Source organism: Staurois parvus, unplaced genomic scaffold (assembly GCF_062004578.1).
Source record: "Staurois parvus isolate SC_StPar_1 unplaced genomic scaffold, SC_StPar_1.0 ptg000086l, whole genome shotgun sequence".
NCBI classification, from domain to species: domain Eukaryota; kingdom Metazoa; phylum Chordata; class Amphibia; order Anura; family Ranidae; genus Staurois; species Staurois parvus.
This window is the reverse complement of record NW_028317882.1, coordinates 663,532-688,601: the sequence shown is the minus strand read 5'-3', so window position 1 is coordinate 688,601 and position 25,070 is coordinate 663,532. Positions and strand designations below refer to the sequence as shown.

At 38.3% G+C, this 25,070-nt stretch overlaps 2 protein-coding genes across 2 annotated transcripts in view; one reads left to right on the top strand and one right to left on the bottom strand.

Annotated features, from left to right (window-relative positions):
• The window catches only part of IDUA (alpha-L-iduronidase), a 200,776-nt gene extending 195,720 nt beyond the window's left edge, over positions 1 to 5,056 (top strand). The window contains exons 13-14 of the mRNA XM_089669962.1: positions 2,379 to 2,479; positions 3,632 to 5,056. Coding sequence (XP_089526088.1) covers positions 2,379 to 2,479; positions 3,632 to 3,732 — 202 coding nt within the window. The 3' untranslated portion in view covers positions 3,733 to 5,056. The remainder of the gene's footprint in view (positions 1 to 2,378; positions 2,480 to 3,631) is intronic.
• An 88-nt stretch (positions 5,057 to 5,144) lies between these two features.
• LOC149468459 (purpurin-like) lies at positions 5,145 to 23,732 on the bottom strand. Its single transcript, XM_089669963.1, has 6 exons — positions 23,634 to 23,732; positions 20,350 to 20,467; positions 16,084 to 16,220; positions 11,197 to 11,309; positions 8,430 to 8,642; positions 5,145 to 5,637 (listed from the first exon to the last, which is right to left on the bottom strand). The coding sequence occupies exons 2-6, from the start codon at positions 20,464 to 20,466 to the stop codon at positions 5,627 to 5,629; spliced, it is 591 nt and encodes a 196-aa protein (XP_089526089.1). The 5' UTR covers position 20,467; positions 23,634 to 23,732; the 3' UTR covers positions 5,145 to 5,626.
• Positions 23,733 to 25,070: the final 1,338 nt, after the last annotated feature.

The following is a 25,070-nucleotide window of genomic DNA, read 5'->3' as shown; positions in this document are numbered from 1 at the left end:
AGTATGTCATGTTTGGTATCCATTTACTCTGCATAACACAATCTTTTATATGTTATCAAACAGGTTGGCAATATATTGTGTTTTTCTGCATTACAATTCTAAAAAGTGTATTTTTTCCAAATAAATTACATTTGACAAATACTGTGTGACACAAAAAAATTCAACACCCACCTTTTTATTCTCTAGGGCCTCTACTTTAAAAAAATATATAATGTTCGGGGGTTCGAAGTAATGGTTCAAAGTAATTTTCTAGCAAAAACTGTTTTTTCATGTAAACAAAAAGTGTCAGAAAATGCTTGGTCTTCAAGTGGTTAGAAGAGTGGGTGGTGTGTGGCATAAGCTTCTAATGTTGGCCCTGAAATGCCAGGATAGTAGAAGCACCACTCAAAATGAAATTTTGGAGAGTTGACACTTCAAGGTATTTGCTAAAGGGCATTGTGAGTATTTTGCAGTTCTCTTTTGTTGCTACAAGTGTTTGGAAAAAGTATTTTTTGTTTTCTTTTTTTCTTTTCAAAACCCTGTGAAAAACATTATATCTGCAAACTACTCACCATGCCTCTTATCAAATTCCTTGGGTTTTCTACTTTCCAAAAAGGGATCATTTGGGGTTGTTGTTGTTTTACTATCCTTGCATTTTAGGGCCTCCGAAACTGTGATAGGTAGTGAGGAAGTGACTTAACCTCCCTGGCGGTATTCCTGAGTGTAGCTCGGGGTAAAGTTTCAGTATCACAAGCGGTAACCCCGAATACCATGCAGCGCTACTCCGGGATCCCTCTTGCACTTACCTTGTCCTGCGGTCCTGCGATGTCCCTCCTGCAGTGTCCCCAGCAATGTAAGCCGGCATCTGTCATCTGGGTTCCGTCCCCTGCGAGCTTCGGGACGTACGGGGGACGGAACGGCGGGAATTTTGTCCCTACTGCTTTGTCCTGTGCCCTGCCTGCATTTTTACTGTTCTTTCTGCCTGTAAACTGAGAAACATCCATGGCATCCAAAAAGCATCAAAAGTGGTTTTAGACCAGCTAGAGAACAGCGATAGTAAATCAGAATCACTTGCAGAATTGAGTGATAATGATTCGTGGGGAAATTTGTCATCAGACACTGAAAACGATTTTGTGACTTTGCTTAGTGATGTGCGAACTTGGCGCTATATTTCAAATTTCAGTGTTTTTGGTTTGATTATATTATTGAATTAAATTTATTACTATTATATTATTATTTTTTATGATTATTTATTAAATTATAATTTCTGATTTCGTGTTTCAAGTTTTATCCTACCCGGGACGTTTACTAGACTCTTGTTCGGACAGATTTCAGTGAGTTATTCCTAAAAATTACAGGCCTACAATATAAAATGCCAAATTTCCATGCAAAATAATGGTACCGCTTTCAGCACCAAAAATCTGAAATAATCATACCGCCAGGGAGGTTAAGGAAATATGCCTTTTGAAAGCCTGGAGATGATTATTGGATTTTTTGGGGCATATATGTAGCTAGGCTGCCAACATGTCTCTCACATGTGGTATCCCCATACTCAGGAAAAGTAGCAGAATGTATTTTGGGGTGTTATTCCACATATACCCATGGCATGCATGAGCAATATGTCATTTAAGTAATAAATTAAACTATGTGTAAATAAATACTTTTTTTTGTCATTTTCCAAAATTTGTGACAAAAAATAAAATTTTCCATGAACTCAACACACCTCTCAGCAAATTCCTTGGGGTGCCTGCTTTCCAAAAGGGGGTTATTTAGGGGGGTTTGTACTGTCCTGGCATTTTAGCACCTCAAGAAATGTGATAGGCAGTCAGAAAGTAAAAACTGCGTAAATTCCAGAATATAAACCATAGTTTGTAGATGCTATAACGTTTACACAAACCAATTAATATACACATATTTGGATTTTTTTTTTTACCAAAGACATACAGAATACATTTTGACCTAAATGTATGACTAACTTTGAGTTTACTGAACATTTTATATAACCAAAAGTAGAAAATTGTTTTTTTTTTTTCAAAATTTTTGGTCTTTTTTCATTTGTATCACAAAAAATAAAAACCCAGTGGTGATCAACTACCACCAAAAGAAAGCTCTATTTGTGTGACAATAGGGCATAAACTTAGTTTGGGGACCACGCAATTACCAGTTGAAATAGGGAAGTGCCGAATAGCAAAAAATGGCCTGGCCATTAAGGGTGGTAAATCTACTGGTGGGCAAGTGGTTAAGAATGATTTGGAAAACCCCACAAGTATTGTAATTTCACATATGTTGTGCTATAGCTTATTCTCTGTTTACTCGACTAATATTATATTATTATGTATGCATTTTGTTGTTTAGAAAAGTGCAAAATGTTGTAATTGTAATACATTTATATTTTGTAGATGCTTGAAAACATATGAAGTGGAATATTCATTAGACGGCCTAATCTTTACCCAAATAAATGCAAGGAATATTATTTTTACTTTGTTCTTATACAGCCCAGGTTAGTTATATTTAATTTATATGAACTATTTTCTGATTTAGAGGATTACTGCTGTTTGGTAATAGAGCAAGCTGCATACACATTTTTTTTTCATATGAATAGAAACCATTGATAGAAAGATATGATCTAATTACCAAAAACTATGCATTCTTGTGCTTCCATAATGGATTGGAAGCTTGTCAGTACTAAACCTAGCAAAATATATTCGGGAATGTGCATACCTGATCTCACCATCTTGGCACATCTGGACTAGTTATTCTCATGGAAGCTCCTTCTTAGGGTAATGGAGCCATGAAGAGACAATCCCAGCACAGGGAAAACAGTAATGGTTAGACTCTTATTCTGGATCCTATTTACGTATCTAAAATTATTCTCCAAGAAGACTTGTTTGGGAATGCAGTGTACTGCGTCATAAACACTAGTTCTTGATGCATTCTGCCTCAGCTGGTTAGGGAGACTAATAAAATGTATGGGCACCTGTACTCATTTCACAGAAAACCAATCATTTTATGTTGTAACCACCAGAACATAAAAAAGCTGTACATTTTTATCAGGTCCCAGTACTATTCTCCAGGTGTAGGGGAACGCCCCTGAAAGTATGTGTATATGAGAATGTTAATTATTTTATAGTCTTATCAGGGACCTGAATGTCTGTTGGATAAACAACTAAGTGTCAGTATTCACTAGTTCAGGGAAGGCAATGATAAAATACTCTACAATATCACTAAGCAATAATAAGAATCAAGAGTTTGTTATTGGCTGTTATTAGACATGTTATATAATCCACAATGGCTGCTGAATGTCCCTAATACAGAGAACCATTTCTTATGTCAGTAAATGGAATTTTTTAAATTGTACTTAGATTATCACTATAGAAAGATTTCAGTTTTGTTTTTATGTGTTTATGGATGTACAAAGTTACAGTGTCAGTATTCACTAGGTCAGGAAAGGCAAGCATAAATACTCTATAATAATACTAATTTATAATAAGAATCAAGAGCTTAAGTTATTCGCTGTTATTAGACTTTTTATATAATCTCCAATGGCTTCTGAATGTTCCTTAATTCAGAGAACAATTTCCTATTTTATGATAAACACACAAATTGTAACAGGTTTTTGTAAGAATGCCAAAAATCCTTCTTCTCTCTCTAGACCCTGCCGTAGTATCTGGATACTACAGAGTCCGAGCTGTCAACTTCTGGAACATAGCAGGACCCTACAGTCTTCCAGTGATGTACAGAGAATTATTATAGAAGCATTCCTAAACACTTGACCTTTTTATTCAATTATTTCTACATAAGCATCAATTTTGTTAAAAATAATGATCACAACGTCTATAGATTTTTTCAACTGATCTCTGGTGCACTGGTTTGGATTTTGTAATTCATATTTTTTATTTTGTGGAACTCAGTGTTTTGTTAAATAAAATTTTCTGCAAAATCCATGGATGTGTGTTTTAAAGTGAATCTTTCAATTCCCCGAGGTTGTAAACACATTAGTACCATCATAATCCACTCCATTTGAAGATATTCCTCACTCTTCCTTCTCCTAAAATGTGCAGACTAAGATGTAACCTAAGTTTTGACTTTTTGTCAAACATCAGCAGATAAGTCTTCATCTCCATTTTTACCTTCTCCCCTTAGCCACTGACCTAGCTACAGGGATCAGTAACACTTAATGTTCACGATGTGTCTTTTTTGTACAGATTGTGATGAACAATCTGATAGCTCCCTCTTTAAGCTATACAAGAGGCAAGATGATGGCACCGAGTGGGGATCTTGGGGGAAAGATTTGAGTAGAGTTTTTTGGTCATTGATTATTCACTGGTGAATTGTTGCTACGCTGAAAGGTTCATATTTGGCAGCCTTTTCTATTAGCACTGGCAAATTAAAGTTTTACATTTGGCTAGTATATAATTGATTAGCACATATCTGACCACTGAGCATAGTAAAGATTTTTGTATATCATAAAAATCATATCCTTTTATTTAAAAAAAAAATAAGCCTGCTAGTATCAGCTTAGTTATATATCAATTGAATAAAAACCTTTTAATAATGCCTCATAATGAGAAAAGAGGTCTCTAAAAACACCAAATACATCTGTAGTGCTGTATAATTTCTGCATATATATTAACAAACTGATTTTTCTTTTAATCAAATGTGCACTGAAAAGTGTGTAAACCATGAACAGCAGCACAAATCGTCCTTAGGTGCCATTTGAACAAATTCGTGGTACCTCTTTTTAGCTATAGTAGTGAGTGTACTGGAGGTTAACTTGCATAAGTTGCTCATTGTATGTGGAAGCATCCTTTCACAAGTATGTGGGGGCAGTGACATCTCACTTCTGTACTTATGGGCTGCTATACTCAGTCATTACTGGGCTGTGTCATAAAATAAAAGGAAATTAAGTAAAAATATAGTTTATCTTGGCCTCCTCTTTCAGATACAAACCTTTAAATATGGAAAGTAAATAGAATGTTTTTAATTGTACCTAGATTATCACTACTGAAAGATTTCAGTTGTGTTTTTATGTGTGTATGGATGTACAAAGTTACAATAAAGGCTCTTTCTGATTTCAGTCTGTGTGTACTGACAGGTGCTAGAATGATAATTTGAATGACCATTGCTAAAGATTCTTATAAGTACAGCAAATAAGAATTAAGTGCTTTTTCATCCAGACGTTGACCTTTTAATGCCCAAGTACTAGTCAGCCTTATCATTACACTGAAATGCCAAACTACCAAACTGTTTACAATCTGTGTACTGTTTTTGGTGTTACAATAATTTGCAACATAGTAATCTCATTTTTTAATAACCCATTTTACTTGCATACAATATGTGCTGAAATAAATCCATAACCATTGGTCACAATGATACAAAAAAATTTTCTTGGCCATACTTCCCAATAGATTATCTATGTAACCAAAATCTGGTGACATATTAATACCTAAAAACAAAATGTTTAAAGGAATCACATTACATACAATCAAACAATAATTTGTATCTAAATAACAGTTAAACACATAATTGCACTCTGAAAAAAACTTTGACATTTGAAAAACATTTGCATTTCTTAAGTCATCCTGTCAAGATGGACTGGTTCTTTTTATACCAGAGAGAAGGAAAAGGTTCTTGACAACAATGTGTTCTAGCAGGCTCCTGTAGACAAACAGAAAAATTATTTTCAATTATGCTTTAATTGGAAAATATAAACATATAACAATAAAACCAAAACACATAAAATATATAAACAGGCATCTTGGTGTACTCTTCTTGTCACAGAGTAAATCAAACATGAGTATGCATCCAAGCATCCAGCACTTTGCCCTACTGTACTTTTATTGTTGTTAATTATCAGTATCTGTCTGAAATGGATTAAGGCAGAATTGGGTGCTAGGTAGGGTAACGGTTTTTAACCCCCTCCCCCCTTCATCCTTTCAACTGACCTTGAAAAAGTCCCAAAAGGCACAGAGAAACCACCCCATTTGTATTATCTGTACTGACATGGCATGACCTTCCAGGCAAATACCAACTGCCCAACAATTGTTTCTCAGGCTGGTGGACAGCTATATCCAATTATGCTGTTTCCCTAGTTTACTGCAGGAGATGTAGCTGGGGCCTCTGGAGCTCCAACATCCAGGCTCTGGTAGGTACTGCCAAATATTATACATTTTAGATTATACAATTAGGGAAGGCCGGGAACTTTGGTTCATATATTTTGGGATTGCCCGATGGTATCTGTGATTTGGTGCAAGCTATCTGAGGTGGCTACCTCACTGGCGGGTACCCAGGTACGGTTGTCTATGCAGACCTGCTTACTGGGGGCTCATATCCCGGGGGTCTCTGATGCCATTATGAGATTGATACATACTATATGTATTGCCACTTTATGGTCTATTGCCTTGCATATAGACCATATGCCCATATACCCTTGACCTCTGTCTTACACAGAATTGATACTGTAATGCTCATGGAACGCATTCATTATACCCTATTGGATAGGATGCAGTTATTTGATAAGAAGTGGGAGTCATGGAGGGACTGTAGACATCTACTGCATGATTAATAACATTCCCAGTGAAAGTCGTATGGCATATACTGTTGACAGATGTATCATTTATTCTACCTCATCATTTACACTTTTCATGTTTCTGCAATCTTAATTTTTCCTTTCTTACATTAATATACTTCTCTGTATTGTACTATTCAAAAGTGCCTTGTTATTGTTGAACGTTCTATTTGACAATATTCTGTTGTTTTACAGTCTACTTTTATGCAATAACATCGTTTGTAAACAAAAAAAAAATTAGGGAAGGCACAGAGTAGGTTTAACGTGCAAACTAAAATAACCCATAACAGCCAATCAACTGTTGTAGCTTCTTAGTTATTGGCAAAACAGTTAATGAAAGTAAAATTTGGGTTATCAGCCTAATAGCCCGGGACCTGAGTATTGAACAAAACAAGTTATTTTACAAAAACACGCTCCCTTTAACTTTCAAAAACATGTTTATTATTACTGTGGGAACAGAATGTACTGTTGCCAATTAGAAAAAACAATCATATGTAAGATAGCACATTACCGTGAAAGTTAGGCAGATAGAAAAAGGATTGTCATAGACATTTCGTAACTACCTAGTTTTCTAACTTGTTTTTAAATCAACTCTAGTACTAGAACTAGTTTACCCATTTGAAGAGTGCTCTATCATGTGTTTAAGTACAGCAAGCAATATGACTGACTATAAAATATTATACAGTACATTATGGTGCAAAATATTCAAATACATGATGGTTTTCCAAATATGACTTTGTATTTTATTTTCCATTGTGGATTTTTTTTCTGTTAATAGCTAGTTCTGAATTGTTCTCCAAACAAATGTGTGTGTATTTTCCACCTACCTGGACAGCAGTGAGTGACTAGGCTAGCATTTGTTAGCTAATTATATATTTATGACATATTATTATGTTTTACTTAGATTTATATTTAGCTAGATTTTTATTAAAGTGATATTAAAGGCTTAAAATGTTTTTTAAAAAAATAACAAACATGTTATACCTAGCTGCTCTGTGCAAGGGTTTTGCACAGAGCAGCCCCGATCCTCTTCTTCTTGTATTCCCCACTAGCGCTTTGGTCTCCTCCCCGTCGTGTGCACCTATAGCAAGTCTCTTGCTATGGGGGAACTACTGCGTGCCCACTTCCGAGCCCCATTCTGCGTGTCCTTAAGACACATAGAATGCGGTTTGGCCCCACCCCTGCTCCCTCTTCACTATCTGCAATTGACAACAGGGGAGCCAGTGGCTCCCCCTGCTGTCTCTGAGCCAATATGGAGGCAGAAATCCAGAGCAGCAGCCGCTTTTGTGCACATTGCTGGACCGGGCGCGCGGGCATGTATTAGGAAGGTCTATGGCAGGGGGAGCTGCATACTGAAGGTTTTTTATCTTCATGCATAGAAAGCATGAAGGTAAAAAAAAAACTTTCAGACTTTACAACCACTTTAAGTTCATACTAGTACGTGAATGAATAGGAAAAGAGCATTTAGGTGATGATAGTGTGGCACACAATGCAAATCTTGTGTCATTCTTTCGTTATATAATGCTAATCTTGCTAGCCCATTTATGTGCTGAGAGGAGAACTCACACTGTAGAACAAACGTGAGCTGATTTGTGGTCTAATGCTGGGTACACGCTATCAGTTTTTTTTTTTTGTTTTTTTTTTCTTAAAGTTACAATCATACACCCACAGTTGATCCGGAGGAAGGCAAAAAAAACCCAGCAAAGCATGATCCAATTTGCTCCTGCAGGAGAAACAAATTCCTAAAACGCCTGTCAGTGCTGGCAGCCATTGTCTGCTGCACTGATCGGATGCTGGTTTTCCAGCATGCCTGTTCAGCCAGCTTCTGTTGGACAGGCGGGTGTGCACACAAGTTTTGCAGAATATGAAATTATTAGCATACCTGATTGAAGGACTGCCTGAAACTGTCCAGCCATGCAGATTTCCTCCTGTTTTTGGCGTACAACCCTTGTAATAGCTGGAGAAAATCCACGTGGATTGCGTGAGAATATGATGGAATAGCCATCATTACATGTTCCATCTTCATGAAGAGTACGGCAAGCATAAGTGATTGCATAGTTATCATAGTCAGTGTCAATGACCCAGTAGTTGTCTCCTGCAGAAAAACAAACATTGCAAATCAGTTCATATACTCAGCTTTAAAAGCTAATACAGAGGAATATGGATATGTTGCCCATAGAATCCAGAGTTTCCAGCATTTATTTTTCTGTTATGGATTGAAATTTCAGGTTGGCAACAAAATCCGCTCCTAACTAATTTTTTCACATTGTCACCCATTTTTGAAAAAATATTCTTACATCATTAACTATGCAGTAACACGTTAAAAAATGCAAGCCTATTATAGGATCTGTTTTATGAAAATGAAACATGTAAGCAGTGGGTTACAAAGCATATTTGTCAACTTGTGTGAATTATTCTTTAACACCCCCCACCCTGCGACCCCTCTATACAGTAAAATTATTTTCAACCCAGCACTGGTTAATTGTTATGGTATGAAGGCAGCGAATGGGCAATTAATACAAAACATAGGCAAATGAACAATTGTGACAAGTAGGTAACAAATAGGCAAATGTGACAATATATGGCCAAAAGACAGGCAGCTGTGGCAATATGCATTTAACAGACAGGTAGTTCTGGTAATAAGCAATCAGCAAACAGGGAATCATGAAAATTCACTAGCAATAAATGAATGATTGTGACAGCACATCAGGCAACAAATTGGCAAAAGTGACAATATGTGGTGAAAGCAATTTTGAGAACATATTGCCGAATATTCCCCCTTTCTTCTCCTGAAGAAACAAATCCCCTCCTACATCTATATGGTACAATGAAGGAGATATGTAGGCTTGTTTGCTTTAAATTTATATCATGACTCATTAGGATGGTATCATAAGCCACATGAGAAGCTATAGTAGGGCAAAAAACCTCAGCACCCCTCAGTGTTCTGACTCAGCTTAGCTGCAGCATGAGCACCAATGTGTTAAGTTTTTATTTCTGCCATTGCCTAAGCTCTGTGCAAAACTTACCTGTGTTACAGGCCATGTAACAGCTGCCTCATCCCTCTTTTTCTCATTGGATTGCAGGTGGGGTGGATTAATATGTTTCTGACTCTGCATAGTCATACCAGAGACGTTTAATTGGGCAACTATGTGGCAAATGAGGTTTAATGTTGATAAATGTAAGGTTATGCACTTTGGGGCTAAGAATATGCATGCTTCATACATACTAGGGGGCAGGGGCGGACTGACAGCTCATGGGGCCCCCGGGCAATAGGGGATCATGGGGCCCCTGTGTCCTTGCCCAAACTTAAAAAAGCCTATGAAAAAGGTACCAGGGGCATCTCATGGGGCCCCCTACTGACCCCGGGCCCTCGGGCAGTGCCCGAGTTTCCAAATGGTCAGTCCGCCCCTGCTAGGGGGTGTACAACTGGGGGAATCAATGGTGGAGAAGGATCTGGGAGCTCTGGTAGATCACAAGCTTAATAATGGCATGGAATGCCAAGCTGCGCTTTCTAAAGCGAGCAAAATCCTCTCTTGTATTAAATGAGGTATAGACTCCAGAGAGAGATATATCATATTACCCCTGTACAAATCATTAGTAACACCTCATATGCAGTTCAGTTTTGGGCACCAATTCACAAAAAGAACATTGGGGAATTGGAGAAAGTACAGAGAATGGCAACTAAACTGATATGAGGCATGGAGGAGGTCAGCTTTGAGGAAAGATTAGAGGAACTTAATTTATTCTCTCTTGAGAAGAGGAGATTAAGGGGGGATATGATCAACATGTATAAATACATCAGTGGTTCATATAGTGAACTCTGTGTAGAGCTATTCACCCTGAGGTCATCACAGAGGACAAGGGGGCACTCTTTACGTCTGGAGGAAAAGAAATTTAATATCCAAACACGGAAAGGTTTCTTCACAGTAAGAGCTGTGAAAATGTGGAATATATTCCCTCAAGAGCTGGTTCTGGCCAGCTCAGTGGATTGCTTCAAAAAAGACTTTTTTTCTATGGTTGAACTGGATGGACTTTTGTCTTTTTTCAGCCAGACTAACTATGTAGCCAAAAGGCCATGAACAGACATTGTGTTGGAGGCATATCAATCTGCCCAACATGCAGCTGTAACTTCAATTTATCAGTACATCTGGCCCTGGTGGTGTATGTGTATGAACTTAAGTGGTGTCCACAGGAGCACCCCGTGCATGCCAATATCTGAAGAAAGACCACCCACTCACCACCCTATGGTGCATCATGGCATGTAAGTACAGAAGCCCACAATATCTGTAATAATGTCACTGGTTAATGAGTTCTTCAATATGGGGCATATATATGGAACCATCCGATGCCAGAGATATTTTGTTATATTTCAGCAAAGCTTTTATCCTGTGTACAGAAAGCAGAGCAAACTAATTGCTCATAGCAAATATTTTGATGATTGCTATTAATTTATACCCTGGAAAAAAATTGCAGTCTGATCTCTTGCTTCCGTTCTTCTACTGTAGTATGAAATATGTCATTCCATTGAACCTAGCGCTGTGCAAATATAGCTGTTGATGGCATGAAATAGTTCTGTCTCAGATCCTTTTACATAAGTGCAAAAAGGTGTACGACATAAGCTGAAGCGATCTCAGGTAAACTCCGCTTACCTCCACTGGATAAGTAGCTAGCCAAACCTTGGTAAGTCATGTACATTTTAGCTGGTATAGTTGGGTCTGGTACCGAGTACTGAGCAGCCATGTCTGCACAAATCAGCCAGAACCTGTAAAAGGATTTTACCTTTAATTACTTCAGAATAGTAATTGTTTGATACATCAGACAAAACAAAGTGTTTTAACAAGCAGTTTATCCTGTTAAGCCCTGTACACATAATTAGAATATTGGACGAATGATTGTTCGTTTTTTTTGGGGGGGGGGGGGGGTTTGCATGCTAGTCTGATATCAAAAGTGAAGAGGTTACTAAAGTTACAAAAACAGAAAGAAAATTCAGATGTAATGTAATGTATTTGTATTGTATTTTTGAATGAAAACTGTACTGAGTAAACAAAAATTGTACGATCTGGTATCGTGCGAGAAAAAGTTGTGCTTGTCCCTTGAAATAATTTCGGACGAAAGCTGTGTACTAACGATCAGATTATTGTATGATTGCTTGGAAAGCTGTATTTTTCGTACCATTTTCTGATTGTGTGTACTAGGCTTTATGAGAACTGTTTTATCTGCTGGTACAGTGAATAGAAACCTACCCTGATAAACCTAGAATAAAATTATTGGTAATTGCCTGGCTGCTATTGCTTCCAATATTTTTTGCGTAACTGTTTGTATCAAGTTAAGTCAAAGGGAAATCCTGATCTGTGTTCTTGTTTAGGACAACATGCTCACAATCAATGTCAGCTGATCATAGTGATAGATAGGCAACTAACATAGGGCATTTATAGAAATGAGTTTTACAAATATTTTATAGTTACCTATAGCAGTCAGTCATATTTTACCATTTTAGATGTGTTAGAGCAGTAAAAGGCAATAAATGCTAGAAATGTGTTGTCCCCTTCACTGCCATGTGATTCGGACTCCATGGTGAGTGTCAAGATGGAGAGCAAGGAGAGGTCAAACCATCAATCCACCAGTCTTCCCTAAATAGTATGATCCCAGAAGTTCTCAGTGCTGAGCACATTTGGGTTCAGCACTGTCAACCTCCCACTGCTCTGGACAGGAAAGAATTTTCAAGAAAGTGCAGAAGTGATATTCGGGTCTAATATATAAACGTTTAATAAAACAGAATGCTCAATAAAATAAGTTTAAAAAAAACAAAAAGTAAAAGCCCCTGTGTATATGTACACGCACATATGAACACAAACTTTAATCTGAAATTTATATAGGCCCCTAAAGCTTTGCCTATGGACAATTTGGGGTACCTCAATTGTTTCGAGTTTTATGGTGCATGACATTTTGAAACCTGATTTATTTTGTATCTGTTTACCAGACATAACCCCTTCTTTTATCTTTTTCCAAAAAAAAAGTGAATTTTTTACTAAAAATATATGTTTCATAAGCAGTAGCACAATTATTGTGTGACAAAAAATTGCAACTGTCATGATGTTCTTCCACTGCGTCTCTTAGAAAAATATAATACTTTAAATTAATCTATAGACCTAAAATGTGCATTTCAAACTCTGACAGTGAAAAGGTTAAGTGTTTGCCTTCAAAGCTACATGAAAAAACCCTCTCCCTGCTGCACCATAGTTCATAGTATTGGACCTAAAAATGGCTAGAATTTAACTACAAAATCAGCTGTCCCTAGAAACCCAAAGTTTGGGTTTGCTGAATTTCAAAGAAGATTGGCAAAGTGAACCCTGCCAGATTTGCCTATCACTACTCTTTTAACACGCCATATCTGTTTTGTAGCATATTACATATTTTACATTTAAGGCTGCCACCGATAAATTTCTCTCATTATTTTCTAACTTATTAGCCTCTATAACTATTATAGGGGGGTTACTTTTACCTAGTGAAAATTCACAAATGTATTCATTCAGTTTACATAATAGAAATTTGGCTGGATCAGTAAAGCCCTAGCCTCTTTCAAAAGACAGGATGTGCCCATCCTCAAACCAATGCAGCTCTGCCAACCTGGCTATGACATACTTTCAGACAATGAAGTTGTGCACCTCCAGTTAACACTGCTCCTTTTCCCCATAGAAAACAGAACCATTGGTGGAAAATACTTGTGTAAGGCCTAGTTTTTATTCATACCTTGTAGGCAATAGCTGAATCAGGATTGAATTGTCCGTGCTTAGTCACCAATATGCTCTGTTTCAATTGGAGTAATGTTAACCACTTGCCCTCCTGAGGATTTACCCCCCTTAATTACCAGGCCTTTTTTTGCTGTTTGGCGCTGCACTAATTCAACTGATAATGCTGTACCCAAACAAAATTTACGTCCTTTTTTTCACATGAATAGAGCTTTCTTTTGGTGGTATTTTATTAAATTCCAATAAGTGTATATTGATTGCTTTGTGTGAAAGTTATAGTGTCTACAAACTATGGTATAGATACTGCAATTTATGCCATTTTTTGCTATACAGCTCTGCATTAGTTTAACTGACAATTGTGCGGTCATGCAATACGGTACATAAATGAAATTTATGTCCTTTTTTTCCCACAAATAGCTTTCTTTTGGTGGTATTTGATCACCTGTGCGCTTTTTATTTTTTGCGCTTTAAACAAAAAAAACGACGAAAATTTTGAAAAAAATATAATATTTTCTACTTTCGGCTATAAAAAATATATCGTAAACTCAAAGTTAGTCATAAATTTAAGCCAAAATGTATTCTGCTACATGTTTTTGGTAAAAAAAAAATCCCAATAAGTGTATATTGATTGCTTTGTGCGAAAGTCATAGTGTCTACAAACTATGGTATAGATACTGTAATTTATGCCATCTTTTGCTATACAGCCATTTTGGCCACTAAATATATAGGTAACTAGTGCGACTCACGGGAAAAAGAGCGCCTGGCTGTCAGGGACTGCTTGAACCGCTACAAAAAATTTACCAACAAGTGCTAACAGAGATCAGGCCTGATTCTGTGAACACTGCGGTTTTGTGTGTAATGTATCAAGGGACAGTTATCTACTGACACTGCACTTGCTAGGGGAGAAGGGGGGGGCGTAGGGTCTAAACGCAGGTGCTGGCAGGTGTCGGGGCTGATCCCGCTAACGCTGCGTTTTTGGGGATACAATAGTAATGTGAACGCTGGTATAGCACTGATCTGATCAAAGATATTGATCCAATCAGACACTATACTAGCAATGGAGGTTTAGCGTGCAAGTGAGCATGTTCCTGGCAATCAAGGGGTCAAATGTGATTACTGGTGTACTAGCGGCAATCTGACGCTATCTGGGAGGAGCGCTAACTGATGCTAACACTATCGGAAGTCGCCAGTGACACTAATACAGTGATCAGTAAAAATCTGTTCACTGTAATCAATGACACTGGTGACAGGGCAGTGAAGGGGTTACCTGGGGGGGCGATCAAGGGGTTAAATGGGACTACTGGTGTATTAGCGGGCAAACTGGCGCTATCTGGGAGGGGCGCTAACACTATTGGAAGTGGCCAGTGACACTGATACAGTGATCAGTAAAAATCTGTTCACTGTGATCAATGACACTGGTGACAGGGCAGTGAAGGGGTTACCTGGGGGGGCGATCAGGGGGTTAAATGTGACCTAGGTGTGTTCTAACTGTAAATGTGTAGTGTTTTACTTAGTTTTACTGTGTCTTCTTCTCTCTCTGGGACGGAATGTGCCCAGGCAGAGAAGAATGACATCATATCCTGTCCTGTGTAACTGTTAACACAGGACAGGATAGGACAGGGACCGATCATCCGATTTCAGCCAGACATCACTGGCTGAAACTGAATGATTGATCCCTCGGGGATCAAATGGTGACAGCCGCGGGTCGGCAGGGGCGCGTGCGCGCCCCCTTTGCCCTCGAAAACCTCAGGAGTACGGAGCATGTTTAAAAACGTGCTTTTGCACAGCCGCGCCGCCCTGCCACCGTTTTAATGCAGTGGCTGGGCTGCAAGAGGCTAAATAGGTCCACAATCAATGCCTGGGAATTGGCATACAGTGTGTGAATCAAGATTGGAAGCTTCCATCCTGTTATGAAGTTCTGGTTTGCTTTCCACAGGGTGGATAAAGCTAACTTAAAACTGTTATGGCATGTAGTAACACAAAATATCTCTCTATTTCACTGAAACTGGGAGCAGGTTTACCTTTTAAAAATGAAAAACACTACATTTTAAAGGTGAGCAAAGCTTATAGCATTTAAAATGGTACTGAAAAAATATTATTAAAATATTAATCAACACAGTGGCTAAGTGGTTAGCACTTCTGCCTAGCAGCACTAGGACCATCGGTTCAAATCCCAACCACTGGCCAAACAATGGCACTAGCTGCCTGGAGTTTGCATGTTCTCCCTGTGAAAGTGTGGGTTTCCTCTGGGTACTCCAGTTTCCTCATATACTCCAAAGACATGCTGGTAGGGAAATTGTCCCCTGTCAAAATTGTCCCTAGTATGTATTAATGTGAGTTAGGGACCTTAGATTGTACACGCCTTGAGGGCAGGGACTGATGTGAATGTATAATAAATATGTAAAGTGCTGTGTAAATTAACAGTGCTATATACTGTCAGTACCTGTAATAAATAAACTATTAATTTTGTGAGATTTCCCCTCACATCCTGTCTTGGAGACACGTCAGAGTGTAAAGGAAAACACCTGGAACACCTATTCTTGTTGGAAGATTTTTCCTTTACTTGTATACCTCTGACAACTGTAAAACAAGATTTTCTCTCACATGCTGACCTAGGGAAAAGTTACCTGGCTAAAATATGAGAGGGAATCTCTAAAGCAATAACAACTAGAAAAAAAAGTTGAAGCTATTTCCTGTTCTAACCAAAAAAGAAAAGCATTTTGCTTGAATTTCCAATACAACGTTAAAAAAAATCCAATGTGCAGCCCAAATAACAGTATTACTTACCCAAAAAGTTTAACTCTGCCTTTGGATGATGCCGTCATTGTACCGTCCTCATCTATTGTGTATTCAGCAGAGATGTTATCTTGCAGAAACAGGCCTTCAGGGTCCTTTTTCCCAACAGCGTACCATTTCCCTGCATACTAGTGAAAAGTGTAGAGAATGTTACTAGCTTACCCCTAATATTTGAATACATAAGTGCCTCCGCCTCCCAGCATTTAAATCTACCTAAAGAGCCAGCGATGGGAAGGGGTTAATATAGAATAAATTCCTAAAACATAAGCATGCTATAACAGTGCAGCGAAGGGCAACCAAACTGATACGAGACACGGAGGAGCTCAGCTATGAGGAAAGATTAGAGGAACTGAATTTATTCTCTCTTGAGAAGAGGAGATTAAGGGGGGATATGATCAACATGTATAAATACATCAGTGGTTCATATAGTGAACTCGGTGTAGAGTTATTCACTTTAAGTTCATCACAGGGGACAAGGGGGCACGCTGTACTTCTGGAGGAAAGGAGATTTAATACGGAAAGAATTCTTTACAGTAAGAGCTGTGAAAATGTGGAATGGACTCCCCCAAGATCTGGTTCTGGCAAGCTCAGTAGATTGTTTAAAAAAAGGCCTTTATTCTTTCCTAAATGCACATAATATTACTGGATACTAATATTTATAGATAAAAGTTGATCCAGGGAATATCCAATTGCCTCTTGGGGGATTGGGAAGGAATTATTTTTCCCTGTTGGAGCAAATGGTATCATGCTTTATTGGGAGTGTTGTCTTCCTCTGGATCAACTGTGGGTAGAGGATAGTGTATACAGGCCTAGTGCATTACCATAAAAAATGTTTAATAAAAAATAAAGTATGTGTTGTACTCACAAACGACAATATAGTCAAGGCACATCATAAAGAACAGCTGGGTCAACACCGCGCTGAGTAACAGTCCACAATAGGGAGTATAGACATCCAAAACTGACGCGTTTCGAGGACTTGCCTCTTCCTTGAAACGCATCAGCCTTTTGGATGTCTATATTCCCTATTGTGAACTGTTACTCAGCGCGGTGTTGGCCCAGCTGTTCTTTATGATGTGCCTTGACTATATTGTTGTTTGTGAGTACAACACATACTTTATTTTTTAATAAACATTTTTTATGGTAATGCACTAGGCCTGTGCGCCCTCTGTTTTTTCTTTCCTCATTCAGTATATTTGGATTCCCCCGGTCCATTTGAGGGCAGCAAGGTCTGCATGTTCCAGGACATTCCTTATGTGGTTGTAGCCTGCATCGAGTCCATCCCCAAGCGCAGGAGCATTTGTGTTTGCTAGACGATAGTGTATATGGGGGTTTTCTATTTATGTGTGTTTTTGTTTTTATCTGTTGGTTGAATTGCATGGACTTGTGTCTTTTTTCAACCAGATTACCTGTGTAACTATGTAAGCCCAAAAGCAAACATTTCTAGTGTCACAGTTTACCAATTCTTAGATGTGATGGCTGCATTATATTTCTTTTTTAGCCTCTCTTTCTTCTATTGTCATCTGTTGATACAGCCAGTAAGTCTGTTGTTTCAAAAGAACAAGCTCTTTTGTGGAGGTTTCAATTACAGGGATGTGACAAACTATTCAACACTGGCAGGGGTGCTTGCAATGATCAGCTTTTATTTGTTCATGTAAAACCTTTATCCCAAAAGGAAAAAAAAATGTTTGCTGTAACTGACTATAAAGTGTGAGCTAGAGTTTGGTTTCAATTTGTTAGTGTATTTAAATCTACTAGTACATTTAACACTACCGTCCCCCCAGACTGATCATTTTGTTGTCCAAAGGTGCCCCTGTGTGCCTTCATCCGGAGTGGGAGCACTCTATTAGCCCCGGTTCACATACATGCAGCTGTGCGAACTGTGTTTTGCATGGGCACGAGAGCCTATTTATTTGTATGGACTCTCGTGCCCCGTGACACGCAGGGAAGAAGTCCCTGCACTTCTTCCAAAAATGCAGCCCATACGGGAACCTCGGTTCCCAGTACGGTTGTGTTTTCCAGTGCGGGCGAAATGCCATTAGAAATAATGGCACCCATCCACGGGTCTGCATTTCTCTGTGTCGGTGGTGTGGCTGCAAGGATTTTCGTGCAGATCCACAGCGGCACCACCTGCACAGATGTGAACCTAGCCTTACTGGAGGTGTGTTACTGGCCAGATCACCAGGTGAAGATGGAGGGAATAAAGCATAAAAAAAGGAAAATTAATGCAGCCAACACATCTAATGATTATTAAGCTGAAATATATTACATTTTTTGTTTTGGGTTTATTACCGCTTTAAATTATGTGCATAAATAAAAAAAAAAGTTCAAATGTATACGAGTAAATAAAAACAATATAATTTTCCCACTAAAGCTCATTGTTCAAACATGTAAAATCAGAAAACTATTGAGCGAAGGGCACAAAAAGGTGAAAGAATACCAAGTAAGGCAGAAAACAAAAAACAAACAAGTGAAAGCAATTGTGGACAGGCTTGTATGTGTTTTAACATGGCTTTTCTCCCAATACTAATATATGGCAAAGCAAAGACAACTGAAGGAGGTCAATGCAGGTCAGCTGCATTGCTAATGTGCCTAAGATTGTTCATAATTTGTCTCAAACTGATGTAAAAAGCCCACTGCAATTGTCTATACACCGATCAGCCATAACATTAAGATCACTTTGAGGTAAAGTGAATAATCTTGATTATCTAATTACAATGGTATCTGGAAGATGTGGGATATATTAGGCAGCAAGCAAACATGTTGTCCATGAAGTTGATGTGGGCATTGCAGTTTGTTGTGTATAGGGCTGTGTAGCCGCAGACCAGTCAAGGTGCCCATGATGAAACATGTCCACAGCCAAAAGAACCCACAATGGATATGTGAGCATCAAAAATGGACCTTGAAGCAATGGAAGAAGGTGACCTGGTCTGATGAATCTTTTACAGCATGTGAATGGCGGGGTCAGGGGCGGACTGACCATTTGGAAACTCGGGCATTGCCCGAGGGCCTGGGGTCAGTAGGGGGCCCCATGAAATGCCCCTGGTACCTTTTTCATAGGCTTTTTTGAGTTTGAGCAAGGACACAGGGGCCCCATGATCCCTTATTACCCGGGGGCCCCATGAGTTGTCAGTCTGCCCCTGGGCTGGGTGCATGTGTGCTGCTTACCTGGACAAGAGATGGCACCAGGAAGCAGTCTAAGAAGAAAGAAAGCTGGCGGAGGCAGTGTGATGCTTTGGGCAATGTTCTGCTTGGAAACCTTGGGTTCTGCCATTCATGTGAATGTTACATTGACATGTGTCACCTATGTTAACATTGTTGCTGACCAAGTACATCCTTTCACGGAAGCGGTATTCCCTGATGTCAGTGACCTCTTTCAGAATGAGAATGCGCTCTGCTACACTGGAAAATTGGTTCAACAATGCTTTGAAGAACATCAACTTCAAGATGTTGACTTGGCCTCCAAATTCTCTAGATCTTAATCCATCAAGCATCTGTGGGAAAAAAAGTCCAATCCATGGGAGCCCAACCTCACAATTTATGGGACTTAAAGGATCTGCTACTGACAGCTTGTTGACCTTCAGAGGTCTAGTGGCATCCATGCTGCCAAACATCAGGGCTGTTTTGGGGGCAAAAGGGGGACCTACTCAATATTAGGTGGGCCAACATAATGTTATGACTGATTGGTGTAGAATAACATGGACCTACGTGCTAAGGATGAAGAAAGGATACTCAACCAATGTGCTTTAAGAGTGATGGCACATAAGCACTTAGTTACGTGCATCAGTTTAGCTTACACCGAAATGGAGCGTGGTCTCCCCCATCACCCAGACATGAAGGGGAAGGATTTATTTGACAAATTGCTGCCTGTAGCATTTTGTGCTCTCATTGGTCAGCAAATATAGGCACAGAAATCTTAAAAAAAATTATGCATGTTGTATTTTTGAGAATGAATCACTCGCTCACTCATGCACATGTGACATGGGGAATAATCTTCATTCACGTCTTTACTGAGCTGTAGAAGTTCAGCTATGAATATGTGCAATGAGCTTTTTCATTCAAAAGTGCAGAATATCAAATTGCTATTCTGACATTGTTCTAATTTCTGTGCCAATTCAAAGTGTATAGGTGATCACATCAGAGGTGTTGAAGGGTCTACCTTACCAGCATAGATATGACTTCTTTATTAAATCACCTCTTATATGTATTTAGTACATCATTTTTTAATGAGCTTTACTTTCTAATAAAAACACATCTTACCCTTGTCAACTCAAAGTCATCCTTCACTTTAAAATTATCTACCACACAGGTCTGGGCTCTACAGTGCTCAAAAATGGTAATAAGTGCAGCAAGGAAGAAATACTTGAAACACTTCATTCTAGAAAAAAATAAAACAGTTTTCATAAGACAAAGCAGGTATAATATGCAGCAAATAATGTTATCTATTGTCATTTAGATTGTACAAATAGGCAACATTTTAAATAGACGTTTAAATCATATATGTTACCTAGGTAACTAAAATCAAAAGACTTAATTACTTTTGTCTTTTTTTTCTCTTCCCTTTATATGCTTGCTATAAGAATTTACTCTCTTCAATAACAGTGAAATGTTTAAAAAAAAAACGCATCTAAAATACAAGCTATAAGTATAGTACAGTTGTGCTCAAAAGTTTGCATACCCTGACAGAATTCGTAAAATTTTGGCACGGATATTGAAAATATGACTGATCATGTCAAAGAAACCTCCTTTATTTAAGGATAGTGATCATATGATGCCATTTATTATCACATAGTTGTGTTTGGCTCCTTTTTATATCCTAATGATGATAGAAATCACCCAAATGGCCATGATCAAAAGTTTACATACCCTGGAATGTTTGGCCTTGGTACAGACACACAAGGAGACACACACAGGTTAAAATGGCAATTAAAAGTTAATTTCCCACATATGTGGCTTTTTAAATTGCAATTAGTGTCTGTGTATAAAGTCAATGAGTTTGTTAGCTCTCGTGGATGCACCGAGCAGGCTAGATACTGAGCTATCAGAAGCAAAAAAGAACTGTCAAAATACCTGAGTAATAAGGTGATGGAATTTTATAAAGATGGAAAGGGATATAAAAAGATATCCAAAAGTTTTGAATATGTCAGTCAGTAATGTTTAATCATTTTTTAAGAAATGGAGAATTCAGGGATCTCTTGATACCAAGCCACGGTCAAGTGGACCAAGAAAGATTGCAGCCACAACTGACAGAAGAAATGTTTGTGATACAAAGAAAAGCCCACAGGTAACCTAAGGGGAAATATAGGCTGCTCTGGAAAAAGACAGTGTGGTTGTTTCAAGGAGCACAATACAATGATACTTTAACAAAAATTAGCTGCATAGTCAAGTTGCCAGAAAGAAGCCTTTACTGTGCCAATGCCACAAAAAAGCCCAGTTACAATATGCCAACAACACCTTGACACTAAATTAGTACTTTATGGTCACCAAAGTCGCTACTTTTTAGAGAGGGGTCAACAGCAACAAGAATACCATCCCCACAGTGAAGCATGGTGGCTCACTGATGTTTTTGGGGTGTGTGAGTTCTAAATACATGGGGAATCTTGTGAAAATTGATGGCAAGATGAATGCAGCATATTATCAGAAAATTCTGGCAAACAATTTGCATTCTGCACTAAAGGTGTGCATAAGACGCTCTTGGACTTTTTAGCATGACAATGACCCTAAGCCCAAGGCCATGTTGACCCTCCAGTTGTTACAGCTGAAAAAGGTGAAGGTTCTGGAGTAGCCATCACCATCTCCTGACCCTAATATGATCGAGCCAATCTGGGGAGATCTCACATGTCCAATTCATGCAAGATGATCAAAGACTTTGCATGAACTGGAGGCATTTTGCCAAGATGAATGGGCAGCTATACCACCTGCAAGAATTCTGTGCCTCATAGACAACTAAACGGGGCAATACACAGTATTGATAACTAAGGGTATGCAGACTTTTGAACAGGGGTCATTTCATTTGTTTACTTGTTGCCATGTTTTGTTTTATGAATGCACCATTCCTTTATGACCTAGAGATGAATATGACTCCCATAAGAAATAAAAGAAATGTGTTTTGCCTGCTCCCTCGTGTTTTCTTTAAAAATGGTAATATACTGTACAGTATATTACCAATTCTCCAAGGGTAAGCAAGATTTTGCTTTTACAGCTGCATGACACTATTGCAATTATGCTGATATTTCCCAATGCATTCTGTTGTGCTGCAAAATGCAGTGCAAAAGTCATGAAAATAAAGAATCCTTATTATGTTGTAAAGTAATACAACTATATATGGATTAAGCAAGACCTAGTGCTATTTAAAACATAATTTGTATCTTATGTTGATAACAGATAAAGCTCTGATTTCTTCTTTATCTACTATTAGTTATTATATTACAGCTTGCTGCCAGGGTGTTTAATGCAGATCCCATGAAGCATGTGTACCCCTACTGATAAGCTCCGGCAAATGAGAGTGGTGTCATAGACACCATTTGTATAGAGAGAGCTGTTTTTGTACATAGGATACTTGCAGTTTTCTAATACTAGTATTCCAATACAATGCCTGGTTTTAATACTTATTTTAAAATACAGATTACTAAATGAGTAGAAAACACCAATCTATCTTACCTATCTTAGCAGCACAGTTTCTAAGTGGTTAGCACTTCTGCCTGGCAGTACTAGGGTCAACCCAACCACGACACCACCTGCCTGGAGTTTGCATGTTCTCCCTGTGCCTGCGTGGGTTTCCTCCGGGTACTCTGGTTTCCTCCCACCTCCAAAGACATGCTGGTAAGTTAATTGGCTCCGGTCTAAATTGTCACTAGTATGTGTATGTATCAATGTGAGTTAGGGACCTTAGATTGTATGCTCCTCAGGGAGCGTACAATCTAATAAATAATCTTAGTGAATAAGATTGGGGTACTTTTACCTAATCATCCAATCATGTGCAAGCAAAAATTAGGTTCCCCAGTACATGATTGGGTATTCAAAATCAACATAGCAAAGCCATTACCACTAAGCAAAGTGACCCCCAACAAGGGCTTATGATATACAGAATGTACTCTTTGTTCCTTTTGTTCAGTTCCTACTAAAAGTTACATAAAACCTTTTTGAAGCAGAAACACATGGCCAAATAACATGATAAGCAATGTAATCTGCAAAATACTTTACATTTGTATCTTTCTCTTGTGGGATACTTCTAAGCTCCGATGGATCTAATGCTGATTTTCCAAGAAATCGTTGTAAATAACTGAACCCATTTTAAATGTATTTGATTTTGGTATTCAAAGCAGTTTAAACCATTAATGTGACTTTCATTCCCAGCCTGGCAGACCCCTTGTCACAAACACACCTAGCGATACATGTATCAGGAATTAGCAAGCTCTAGCCCAACTAAATGTAGACTTTGATTTAATTCATATGACAATTGTGCCATTTACAGTCAGTTAGAATCATAAAATTATTCTAACAAATGTCATTTTAAATTAAAACTTTCAGCAAAAACAACTTACCTGACTCTTTCTGTTGTAAACCAGTGTTAAGTGGGCTCCCTACAGAGTCAAATGAGCATCTCTTCCTGCTTATTTAAGTATTTCTGCTTTAAATAATAAGCCCACAGACTACCTAAGTGGTTATTTTGGTCCATAGAGGACAGTAAGAAGCTTATGTCTGTTAATCCATTACATAAAATCTGTGCGTAATCCTTTTCTCTGATGTGTGCTCGTCTAATTGTGAAAGAAAACAGAGTTGAAAGGGATGAGGAAAGACCACGCTTACCCATGCTGCACATGGCTGCTCTGCCCATCTGGATGAAGGCCTAATGGTCACAAGGTCTGTTCTTCAGGCCTAGCAAGTGGATTTAATTTAACTAAATGTTATTTTTGCGTAAAAGTGACTCTTCGTCAGAAGAGATTATCCATACAGGACAATTCAAATATGAAGTTTAAATACTTTGTACAATCCATTTAAAATTATTATCATTGGGAACACACTAGCAAATACCCACGTAATTCTACAGAAGGGGTAGATCAAAGGCTAGGGGCACTTTAATTAGGGGACACAATGGGCTAGTAAGCCTCACCATCTCAGGAGTGTACCACAGGTCTCAGGCCTGTAAAAAAATGTTATAGGTTTGTTGTTCCTGTAATGTTGTCAGGCTGTATGTTCTTGTACTAACTGATACTGCAAACTCACTTTCTTGTTAAGTAATATAGATGCTGGGCTGTGGTTTGAATCAGGGAACTTAAAGTGTATGTAGAGAGAAAACCTTTTTTCTACATTTTGGATAGAGCGGGGAAGGGTTAGATCCTGAATGAATTTTCTATTGGTGCCACCATATTGGAGATTCATTTCTCTATTGGTGACTACTATCACTGAAACAGAAAGTAATGGGAAATCTAAAACTTTAGAGTTGTCCTGAGAACAAGAGCTGAAGGAAAATCTTGCATTAGGAATACTTGTTACAGGAACGATGGTCTAAGAGGGGAATTGCCGTCATTTTGGAGAGGTTTCCTTTAACTTCCTGTTGCGTGTCTGAGACAGGATGTAAAGGGGAATCTCCTCAATGGGGCACAAACGGCATAACATTATCTAACATGGCTTTAGCCCTTCCCTATACAATTCAGAACTTATGGAAAGTTAATTATCCATAGACGTTGGGTGAAAAAAATTTAATCTACTTCTTCAAGTTTTAAGAGCACTATACACATTTGACCTAGCTGGATGCAACACTCACACATTGGTTTCCAAGTTTATTTTTTTTATCTCTCTGCTATATTTGGTCACACCAGTCCGTATATCTCTAAGGTGAATGAATTATATCAGAATCTTAATGCTAAGTTTGTAAGATATTAAAAAAAACAAAACAACACTAATAAACTCACTTGTGTAATTATTACATTATATTACACAGAGCAAGGATACTTCTGTAGCTCCAAATTATATCAGCC

Coding starts and splice junctions, on each gene's coding strand:
- LOC149468459 (XM_089669963.1), bottom strand. CDS start 20,466: ATGAAGTGTTTCAAGTATTTCTTCCTTGCTGCACTTATTACCATTTTT. Junction 16,221..20,349: donor ATGACTTTGAGTTGACAAGG/GTAAGATGTGTT, acceptor ACTTTTCACTAG/TATGCAGGGAAATGGTACGC. Junction 11,310..16,083: donor GGCAGAGTTAAACTTTTTGG/GTAAGTAATACT, acceptor ATCCTTTTACAG/GTTCTGGCTGATTTGTGCAG.